This window comes from Heteronotia binoei, chromosome 3 (assembly GCF_032191835.1).
Source record: "Heteronotia binoei isolate CCM8104 ecotype False Entrance Well chromosome 3, APGP_CSIRO_Hbin_v1, whole genome shotgun sequence".
NCBI lineage: Eukaryota > Metazoa > Chordata > Lepidosauria > Squamata > Gekkonidae > Heteronotia > Heteronotia binoei.
Window position 1 is genome coordinate 114,599,005 of NC_083225.1, and position 11,970 is coordinate 114,610,974.

Sequence of the window (11,970 nt, forward strand, 5' to 3'; positions counted from 1 at the left end):
CATGGTACAATGCCATAGAGCCCACCCTTCAAAACATCTGTTTCCTACAGGGGAGCTGATCTCTGCTGGCTGGAGATCACTTGTAAAAGTGGGAGAACTCCAGGACCCACCTGGAGGCTGGCAACCCTAACTGGTTGGCTTACTTAACATTCATTCAGTCACCTAGCATTTATAGAAAAGCAGCTCTTTTACATCTAAGGTAATAATGGAATACTCCATTGACCAAAGTGTATGCAGTCCCCATCAGCACTGCACTGTGAGGACAACATTTCATCTGCACCTTGTTCTACTGACTGGTCCATATGCATACCCATTCACTGCTTGGGCCTTTGCAGTTATTACCCTAGCTTGACTAGTTATATGCATAATCTGTCTTTGACTTGGCATACCACTCTTCCAGAGTAACTCAACTTGCATTTCAGAAAATGGTGTATATATGCATTAAACTATTTTCTGCCTTTACAGCTCTTACTTGGAGTGTTATATTGACGTGAGCTCAGGGTAAATATTGGGCTGTGCATTGGCATAGCCAAAAAAAAATGGCACTAGCAAAAAAAGCAAAAATAAACGGACAGCAAACAGCAGTCATTAAGGCATAATGGCTTTGATTAATACATGGGTTGTTAAGTGGCTAGTAATAAGATTAGCTCGCTTTTTTCCTGCCCAATAGGTACTTAAAGTAATTGCATTTTTGCAAACTGCATTATCATCACTTTATGTGTTTTATGATGTCATGGGGAGAGCAATGCGGGTTATGTAACACTCAGCAGTTTTTCCTGGCCCAACTTTCTCAATGGTTGGAAAAAAGCCCAGTTTTCTGCCAGCTCCAGGCATTCTGACCAACACCAACTGCAGAAAATAATTCAAGATGATCACCAAAAATTAAGACTATTCCCACCCCACAATATCTATTTCCAATTCATTGCACGTCTAACCACCACACATTAAAAGGCACTGAAAGCAGTTAGAATAAAGAGAGCTAACTAGGGAAGTATCAGAATAAGCCCTTACTAGACTAATTAGAATAGAAGAAAATCAAACAGAATTATCTATTAAGGAATAAGATTTGTTATTTATGGAATCCATAGGATACATTTTGACTCTACTGTGCTAGAATTTTGTGGTTATTATCAGAATTCTGAAAATTCAAGATATCTGGGTTTTAGAGTTTAAACCCTTATTGTAATAGAGATAGGGTTTTTTTTAAAAAAATTAGTTATTAGATGAAGTCTCTATGTTCCTTAATGCTGTATAAATAGCAAAATCTAGTTCAATCCTTTCAATGAAAGAACAAGAAATCTAATTGACCTTGAGAGGAAGATAGCACTCTACTACATATTTAAAATCTACTAAGAAGCTAATGTTGATCAAAATAACTGGTTTCATTATGTCTTTTGCGCTCGTTTGTGTGTGTGATTGTGGTCTACCTTGTGTAGATACCATCTGAGCACAATTCTCATAATGATTCTTATTACTGCTGCTAATATTTCCTGAGTGCAATAGAAGTCCTTCTAGTGACGTTGGTGGATATTTGTTCACTATGCCATGGCATTATGTTATAACAATTAGAAACACTGACTAGGATACAAAGAATGGCAAAACTAGTGCCTTAGCCCAAGGGGATTTTAGACCATTTAATAACAGCACCTAACCTGATAACCTTCACTGGAAACAAAAAGAAATTTCAAGTGGTTGGAATATGGTATGGGGAACGTCAGCTTTTCAAAGGGAAGAAAGTGAAGATTTCTACTGGGTTAACATAGGTCAGTCAATGAATCTCAAACAACACATTAGATTAGGGTTGCCAAATCCAATTCAAGAAATATCTGGGGACTTTGGGGGTGGAGCCAGGAGACATTGGGGTGGAGCCAAGAGCAAAAGTGTGACAAGCATAATTGAACTCCAAAGGGAGTTTTGGTCATCACATTGAAAGTGACCACACACCTTTTAGATGCCTTCCTTCCATTGGAAATAATGAAGGATAGGGGTACCTTCTTTGGGGGCTCACTAAATTGGACCCCCTGGTCCAATCTTTTTGAAAATTAGGAGGTATTTTGGGGAGAGACACTGGATACTATGCTGCAAATTTGGTAATTCTACCTCAAAAAACATTCCGCCCTCAGAGCCCCAGATACCCTGAGATCAATTCTCCATTATTTCCTATGGTTTCCATAGGGAATAATGGAGTGCCCAACAGACATTCCCTCCTCCCACTTTCTGATGACCCTGAAGCAGGGGGAGGGCCTACAAACCAGGGGATCCCCTGTCCCCACCTGGGGATCGGCAACCTTACATTAGATCCAGCCACTGTTTCTATTTAGGTTGGACAATCCAAAATGGCCACAGAAACAAAAATCATTAACCTGCAAATTGTCCAATTTTTTTTTTATTCTACTGAGAAATTTAGTCAGAATAACGTCTATGAAAGCGGGGAACAAACATCAGTCCACTTCTAGACAGAGTTAGGCATGCCTACTGAAATGAATGGCCTGCAAAGGATCTTACCATATTGTGCAGCTTTGAAAGTATGCTAGGGTTGCCAACTGCATCAGAAAATTCCTGGAGATTTGGAAATGGAGCCTTGATTGAGTGGGGTTTAGGGAGAGGAAAGATCTCAGTGTATTATAACATAGAATCCACTTTCTCAAAGAGCCATTTTATCCAAGGGAACTGATCTCCATTGACTGGAGATCAATTGTAATTCCAAGAGATCTCCTGGTACCACCTGGAGGTTGCCAATGCTACTCCCTGTAGTGAACAGTGCTGATATTTTCCATAACTTTCAGCATACTACTACTGCTGTCTATCTCAGAAAGTGATGCCAGATCCCAAAGCCAGATGAACATTTATTTATTACATTCATATCTATAATTCTTCTGAGTAGCTTGAGGGACAAATATATTTCTCTTTCTCCATTTATCCTTACAACAACACTGTATAGTAGATTAGGCTGAGGCAGAGTGACTGGCCCAAAGCCACCAAGTAAGTTTCATGGCAAGTGAGGATTTGAAGATGGGTATCCCTAGGCCTAATACAACACTACTCTATAAGGGATCTCTGTCATAAACACATCTACAGGTTAATTCTGCAGCAATTATTATGGGCTGGATGCAGCCATCTTGCGTGTGTCTTCTGCATAGTCTATCAAAACCAGCATCAGCATACCCTGAGGTGGGGCAGCTGCTTTCCAGCAAGGGACACTGTTGCCAGCACCCTCAGCCTACTTACTAGGGCTTCACCACCCATGTTTCCTGCTGCATGCACTACCCAATGCCACTGAGGAAAGGCAGCTGTGAGCATGGGCAATAGCAGTCCCTGTGAGAAGACAAGGGAAGGGCACACAAGCATGTGGGAAGCATGTAGGAGGGAAGGTGGGCATGAGTGCTTGGTGGTGGGGAAGCAGGAAAGGGGGGCCCCGGGAACTCTTTATCCAGGGACCCCCAACTCTGGGACTGGCTATAGCCAAAAACTCACCTTGTAAGAATGTTGCCAGGCATCTTGGGATGGTATCTTTAATTGGTCTGTGGCACTAAGAATGCAGCCATCTCACCTACTGCACTTCTTTTTTTTTGCCATCAAATCACAGCTGATTTATGGCAATCCCATGGGGTTTTCTGAGCAAGAGACATTCAGAGGTGGTTTGCCATAGCCTGCCTCTGTGCAGTGTCCTTGGTATTCTTTGGTGATCTTCCATCCAAACACTAACCAGGGCCAATCCTTCTTAGCTTCCAGTGTTGGACTTGCCTGGGCTATCTAGGTGAGGGTGCATTTTTTTCTCCCACCTATAGTAGGCAACAAAGCAGAATCCCTGGACCAAGGGAGGCCAAATTGAAAACAACTCGAGAGCAGGCCTTCTCAGTAACAGCTCCTCACTGGTGGAACCAATTACCAGCGGAGGTTTGAGCCCTGCGGGACTACAATCAGTTCCGCAGGGCCTGTAAAACCACCCTTTTTCAAATGGCCTTTCAAGACTGAATCTTGAAATGACATCCAGCCATCTGACATACATCCGATAGGTTTTGTACTATAGCACCTTAATTGTAATGGTTTTAATTAATTAATTAATTTAATGGATTTTAATGTATTTTACTGTATAATGTATTGTTGTAATCATGGTATTCTCCATGTCTGTGAGCCACCCTGAGCCTGCTTCGGCGGGGAGGGTGGGATACAAATAAAATTATTATTATTATTATTATTATTATTATTATTATAATGGACAGAACAAAAGAAAAGTGGGGCAGGAGATACAGTAGTTGTCTAAGGGAGAGGAGGCATTGATATATGTCAGAAGACGTGCTTTGCAGGTTCAATCCTTGGCAACTGCAAGTTTAAACGAGGGATATCAAGTAACAGGAGTTAGAAAAGAACTTTCTCTGCATGGAGAACTGCTGCTAATCAGAGCAGAAAACTGCCAGAGTTCTAACTTTTAAGGTGTCTTCAAATGCTCAGTGTCTCATCCCTATTAAACATTTAAAGACAGAAGCACCATATATCTGAGTGGAGGCCAAGCAACCTGCAAAAGATAGGCTTGGAGTGCATATAGATCATAATCTAATGGAACATTAGGTCACCTGAACTTTGATTAATGTTCTATTCACACCGGGCTTTCCTAGCATATGAGGCAGTATGGAAGATTTGGTTTGCCATCCTCTTTCCTGTGTCCCAACTCCAGTGTTATTTAAAGGTATATAGCAATAGGAGGCTTTGTGTTCATGTAGCTGGTTATGGTAAAGGGACAGGATTTGCTCTGGGTCACTTAGATGACTTTAAAGTCATCATAATCATTGCCATAGATGGCTTTAAAAGGGCAGTATACAGATTCATGGAAGGAAGATCCATCAATGGATACAACCACATTATTAGGGAATAAGCCTCTGAACCATTACTAGGAAACAACATCAGGAAAGGCCTTGGACTCTGTGCCTTGGCCAACCAGGGCATTTGGTTGTTCACTGTGTGAAACAGGATACTGGACTAGATGGACCACTAGTGTGGTCCTATGGGGTTTCAATTGCAGTCCTCAGACTGCTACCTACTGGTTGTTTCCCCACTTAAGATGGCCCATTGGCATCATCCAGCACTTACTCTTATCTTTTCCATTGCAGCTCCCACTCTGTGGAAAGGTCTCCCTAAGGAGATGAAGGAAATGCTGTTATTAGAAATCTTTAGGAGACACTATTAGACCATTTTACTTGACATAACTGCAGGCATCTTTGGGGAGAAGGGATATCTGAGCTTTTATTCTATTGGATTTAATGGTCATATTTTAATTGCATCTTGTAAGCCATCTGGAGCTTTAAAGAAAGAAAGAAAAATTAGAGTGTGGTTTTGAGTTTCAGCTCACAGAGGCCATAATCCTGGGGGCATTGCAGGCAAGAGATGAGCAAAGGTGGTTTGCCATTGCCCTCCTCTGGACAGCAAATCCAGTCTTCCATGGTGGTCTCCCAATCAAGTACTAAATGACAACCCAGCTTAATGTCCCAATCAAGTACAACCCGGCTTAATGTGTCCCAAGCTTCAAAAAGCATGGGATAAGGTGGGATATAAATATATTAATAAACATTTCGGGGGTTGGTCTTCATAAAAAGTATTGCATGCATCAGAAACAACGTAGACTGTACTATCAGAAAGCCATGTGGTTTGTTTTTCACACTCAGCATGTATTTCCCATACTGAGGAAACTGGTAATTTTTCCACAATAGAGTTTTTTTATGTAGATAAAGAGATAGATGCTATTCATGTAACTAACAAAGCTACAATCTTATGAACATTTACCTGGAAGTGCATGTTTACTAAGAAGAAGTAAACATCTTTATTAAGCATGTTTACTGTGCATGTTTACTAAGAAGTAAACACCAGCATAATATCTCAGGAGGTTGCTTCTATAAAGGATAAGAACATATGAACATAAGAGAAGCCATGTTGGATCAGGCCAACGGCCCATCAAGTCCAACACTCTGTGTCACACAGTGGCAAAAAAATTTATATACACACATACACTGTGGCTAATAGCCACTGATGGACCTGTGCTCCATATTTTTATCTAAACCCCTCTTGAAGGTGGCTATACTTGTGGCCGCCACCACCTCCTGTGGCAGTGAATTCCACATGTTAATCACCCTTTGGGTGAAGAAGTACTTCCTTTTATCCGTTTTAACCTTTCTGCTCAGCAATTTCATCGAATGCCCACGAGTTCTTGTATTGTGAGAAAGGGAGAAAAGTACTTCTTTTCTACTTTCTCCATCCCATGGATTATCTTGTAAACCTCTATCATGTCACCCCGCAGTCGACGTTTCTCCAAGCTAAAGAGTCCCAAGCGTTTCAACCTTTCTTCATAGGGAAAGTGCTCCAGCCCTTTAATCATTCTAGTTGCCCTTTTCTGGACTTTCTCCAATGCTATAATATCCTTTTTGAGGTGCGGCGACCAGAACTGCACACAGTACTCCAAATGAGACCGCACCATCAATTTATTCAGGGGCATTATGATACTGGCTGATTTGTTTTCAATTCCCTTCCTAATAATTCCCAGCATGGTGTTGGCCTTTTTTATTGCAGACGCACACTGTCTTGACATTTTCAGTGAGTTATCTACCACGACCCCAAGATCTCTCTCTTGGTCAGTCTCTGCCAGTTCACACCCCATCAACTTGTATTTGTAGCTGGGATTCTTGGCCCCAATGTGCATTACTTTGCACTTGTCCACATTGAACTGCATCTGCCACGTTGACGCCCACTCACTCAGCCTCAACAGATCCCTTTGGAGTTCCTCACAATCCTCTCTGGTTCTCACCACCCTGAACAATTTAGTGTCATCCGCAAACTTGGCCACTTCACTGCTCACTCCCAACTCTAAATCATTTATGAACAAGATAAAGAGCATGGGACCCAGTACCGAGCCCTGCGGCACCCCACTGCTTACCGTCCTCCACTGCGAAGACTGCCCATTTATACTCACTCTCTGCTTCCTATTACTAAGCCAGTTTTTGATCCACAAGAGGACCTGTCCTTTTACTCCATGACTCTCAAGCTTTCTAAGGAGCCTTTGATGAGGAACTTTATCAAAAGCTTTCTGGAAGTCAAGGTAAACAACATCTATCGGGTCGCCTTTGTCCACATGTTTGTTCACCCCCTCAAAGAAATGTAACAGGTTAGTGAGGCAAGATCTTCCCTTGCAGAACCCATGCTGAGTCTTCCTCAATAACCCGTGTTCATCAATGTGCCTACTCATTCTGTCCTTGATAATGGTTTCTACCAACTTTCCCGGTATTGAAGTCAGACTGACTGGCCTGTAATTTCCCGGATCTCCTCTTTTTAAAGATGGGGGTGACATTTGCTACCTTCCAGTCCTCAGGAACAGAGGCAGATTTCAATGAAAGATTACAGATTTTTGTTAGAAGATCCACAAGTTCAACTTTGAGTTCTTTCAGAACTCTCGGATGTATGCCATCCGGACCCGGTGACTTATTAGTTTTTAATTTGTCTATCAGTTGTAGGACCTCCTCTTTTGTCACCTCAATCTGACTCAGGTCTTTCAACACCCCTTCCAAAATTAGTGGTTCTGGGGCGGGCAAAAAGTTCTCGTCTTCCACAGTGAAGACGGAGGCAAAAAATTCATTTAGCTTCTCAGCCATTTCCCTATCCTCCTTCAGTAATCCTTTTACCCCATGGTCATCCAAGGGCCCCACTGCCTCCCTGGCTGGTTTCCTACTTCTAATATATTTGAAGAAATTTTTATTGTTGGTCTTTATGTTTTTTGCAATATGCTCCTCATAGTCTCTTTTTGCCTGCCTGATCACAGTCTTGCATTTGATTTGCCACAGCCTGTGTTCCCTTTTACTAATCTCACTTGGAGTGGTTTTCCACCGCTTAAAGGAGTCCTTCTTACCTTTTACAGCTTCCATTACTTTGTTTGTTAACCACGCAGGCCTTTTCTTATGCCTGTTTGTGCCTTTCCTAACTTGTGGTATGTATTTTATCTGAGCTTCTAGGATTATAGTTTTAAATAGCGTCCAAGCTTCCCCAAGGGTTTTGACTGTATGTACCTTTCCTTTCAGTTTCCTCCTCACATGCCTCCTCATCTCAGTGTATTTACCCCTTTTAAAGTTAAACGTGGTTGTGGCGGTCTTTTTGGACAACTCCCTATTTATACAAATGGTGAAATCAATAACATTATGGTCACTGCTCCCAAGCGGCGCAATCACTTTTACATCTCTCACCAAGTCTTGAGCATTACTTAGGACCAAATCCAGGATCACCCCACCCCTGGTAGGTTCTGAGACCATCTGCTCCATAGCACAGTCATTGAGAGCATCAAGTATTGTGGTTTATTGCAATGGGTATTGCACATTTATTGTACTTCAATGTCTGTAGTTCAATGTCTTCTACCTTCATAACTGTGTCTTTAGTATGTCAATTCTTTTGTTTTGTTGCCTTAGTCTGTTCTTCATCTACACTAATGATTTTGTTCAAAGTTCAGACCTTTATTGGCATAAGAGCAATAATGATTTTGTTGCCTTAGACAGGGTTTTTGTTTGCTTGCCTTGATTTCCTGTTCTTCAGTCTTGGTCTCATTGTATTGGTTTATTTAGTAAGTATTTTTGTAGTGTTATTGAACTGTTTTACATATTTTGTATTCCACCTTGGGTCTCAGTGAGAATTGAGCACTATAAATGAAATATCATTATCATAATAAAAAAAAACATTGTTCTCTTACAAAACTGACATTTGTGATCAAGACCCTATTCTCTGTGCACCTGCCTTTTGAAGTGAGGTACATGGCTACAGAGATGGGGAAGTGTCTATGGTGGCACCTAAGTGTGGAACACCCTCCTCACAGCTGCTTACGTGGTGAGTAAGTACCTAGTTGGTCTTTAATTTTCATTTCACCCAGGTTTCTGATTGGTTTGGATTGTATTTGTAATATTGTTTGGTGGTGTTATTTTTTAATGTTTTGTAATGCAATTACTCTGCTAGTTGATTTTATTGAATTGTCTTTGTTGTTATTTAACCTTTTACTATATTATGGTTGTTTTCATGGGTGGTTTTTATTCTCTGTGCTGCCTCAAAAGCTATTGATAGAACAGTGGGATATATATCTTTGAGTAATACAGTTTCAATTTCAACCTATGACTAGGTCAATTGAGGTTAAAGATGAAGGAAAATATCCTATCTATAAAAGTAAGTAAGTTATGCAACAAGCTTCAGTGAGAAGTGCTGGCATCTCTTTCTTGGAAATGCTTTGTTCATGACTAAATTCTGCATCATCTGGAAGAAGCTTTTAGCTACAGGGCATTCTGAGGGCCACTAGATTCTTTGCAGGTCTATGATTCCATGATGGTACAGTCCAAAAATTATGAACATGAAGTTAAAGATACTATGGATAGATGGGATGAAAGTAAGATTTATTATATTTCTGTCTACATTATGTAATGTAGACATCATATACACTTGGCATATAGAGAGGCCCTAAAGAATTCTTTGTATGTTGTTTTTACATTTAACAGTTGCACAATCATTATACAAGAAGTGCTAGTCTACAAAGCTGGACAACTACTCCATTTATTCCATTCCAATGAACCAAGTCTTCAACATTCCAGCCCTTTCTTCATCCTACCGTCATTAGAAGACTTGATTTGCACATGGGTTGTTTGTGTAAAAGTCTTTCAAATAGCACTTTTCTGTTCTTTTCCACACCTCAATAGTAATTTAAATAATAAGAGTTGTAGCTTAGAGTCAAAATTAATAATTTGCATGTGATAGGATCCAAATATGGTTCTTTGTGTTTTTTCTGGCTTCTCATATTGGGACCTTCACACATGCAAAGGCTTTGTTTTGCCTCTAAGCGAAAACTTTTATTGTTTCCATTATTCTGTGTGTGTGTTTGTGTGTGTGTGTGTGTGTGAGAGAGAGAGCAAGCTTAGTGCTTGATTATGGAACATGACTATGAAGAATTAAAAATGATTCACGTGCTAATTAAGCTTGAAGTTTGGTGAAAGTTCAAGCGAAGTAAAAACTTGAAGGTAAATTCATTATCGCTTCTACCATTACTGCCCCACCCTGTTCACTGAAACATCACTATGGGTTTTGCTCAATTGCCTATGCCTTACTTTCTGCAACCTGCCCCCAAACACACACACCACCACATCAGCAATCCCCCCCAAAAAAGGGGGGGGGAGCATTTCCCTCCTTAATATGGCATGTCTACTCTGCTCTGCTGTGGGTTTGCTTGCAGTCTGGAAGAGGGGGAATGTGTTATCATTATGCACTGACACCTGTTGCCTCACAGAAAGAATCACTTCCCCTCCTTCTAGCCTGCACTTAGTTCCCTATAACCAGGTAATTGAGATGGTTGGGGGAAGGGGGGAGATGGACATTCTCAATCCCCCTCCCCAAAATGCAGAGACACACATATCATTGGCATTGAGCAAAGCTGGGGGCAAATTCTGCACCTGGTGTGATGTTAATAGCACTGTTGTTCTTTGGGTTTCTTTCTTCTCTTTAAATCAGGTGATTGGCCACTACCTTCCCATGAGATGTGGCGCAAGATGTTTCTGTGCTGCAAAACTCCCATGACACACTTACTACTCATAAGCATGTACTGAAAAAGTAGACAGGTTGAGATATTTTTCCATTGTCCTTTAACTATGAAAACTGCTCACGTGATTAAGGAGATTCAATCAATCTTGTTACATTTATTTGTTTTGGAGTATTAACCCCCAAAGAAGCAAGATGCTTGCCTCTAAACTTCGGTTAATCTAAAATAGCTCTCTACGTGCGGAACAAGGAGCATCTAAGTTCTAGTGGAGGAAAAAAAAACCCACATGAAATACAACAAATAATGGGGGAGGGGTGAACAAGGCATCATGTTCAGAATGTCAAAGATGGTTATTATTTACTGGGAACCCAGATCTACTCAGACTAAGTGTTTGCTGAAAATGCCACCGCACTAGTCGTACTCTGCCTTGGGATTAGGAAGGTCTAATCAAAACCTTTATTAATCACTATCCAACCATGATTAAGATTACAGTGAGAGAGTTGCAGATAGAGATATGTTAAAATAGCAACATCTACTAAAAAGGGAGATGCCAAACAGCGGAGCCCCGCAAAATCCAGAGCTCTAGATGAAATATCAACATCTTTTTCTCTCTCTCCTCCTTCCTTTACTCACCACTGAAGATTCGCACAGAGAGGCAATTTTGCGCCCACAGCATCCAGGCACCCAGCAGCAGCAACAGCGGGGACCTCCTGTAAGGCAAAGGCAGCATCGCAGCGATTGTCAGGAAAGCGTCTCACAAACCCGTCCCCAAAGTTTGCAGAAGACGCGAGGCACCCCTCTGGCGTTTGCGCCCGGCTAGTCCCTGCGGAGGATGCCGCTCTCTTGGCTAGGAGCGCTCTCAAACCCGCAAGCAGCAGCCTTCGGGTACCCCAAGCCCGGCCTCTGCCTTGACTGCTGCACACATCTCCCTGAGCCAGAGGAAAGAAGCGCTCTCTTTTGACTGCCTGCTCTTAGGGGGCTAGCTGGAAGTCGACTCAAGAGGCGGTGCCGCTGCAGGGTCCCTTCTCGCTCGCTTTGCCTGCGCCTGGTGCTGCTGCTGAAGAGAGAGCGATCAGACGGGTTGCTCCTCGTTATATAGCCCGCGGCTGCCCCACAGTCTGGGCTCGGGAAGAGCCAGCCCCGTGCTATTGATTTCTCGTGTGAAATGTGGCGCTGCGGCTTTGGATGGGACGAAGCGGGGGTTGGGTGGGTAAAAGCAGCAGAATCAGCAGCCCCCTCCTCATCCAGCGGCGAGCAGGAGGGGGCTTCCAGAGCTGCAGAGGCTATTAAAAGGGAGCGAGGTTGCCAAAATACATCTGGCAGAAGCCTCCCTCCCTCCCTTTTATTTCCTTCACGTTTCAGTCTAGTGGGAGGGATAGTTTATTACTTTCTTCAGCTCCAACTTCTCTCTCTCTAGCTGGAAGCACGATTCA

At 42.1% G+C, this 11,970-nt stretch overlaps 1 protein-coding gene across 10 annotated transcripts in view; it reads right to left on the bottom strand.

Annotated features, from left to right (window-relative positions):
- The window catches only part of CHODL (chondrolectin), a 57,844-nt gene extending 46,375 nt beyond the window's left edge, over window positions 1-11,469 (bottom strand). For 2 of the 10 annotated variants that reach the window (XM_060234398.1, XM_060234397.1), the window contains exon 1: window positions 11,171-11,469. In XM_060234398.1, the coding sequence (XP_060090381.1) occupies window positions 11,171-11,267 (97 nt within the window). In that variant the 5' untranslated portion in view covers window positions 11,268-11,469. The remainder of the gene's footprint in view (window positions 1-11,170) is intronic. The other 8 variants (XM_060234393.1, XM_060234396.1, XR_009555194.1 and 5 more) reach the window with 7 other exon arrangements.
- Between the last annotated feature and the right edge of the window lie 501 nt (window positions 11,470-11,970).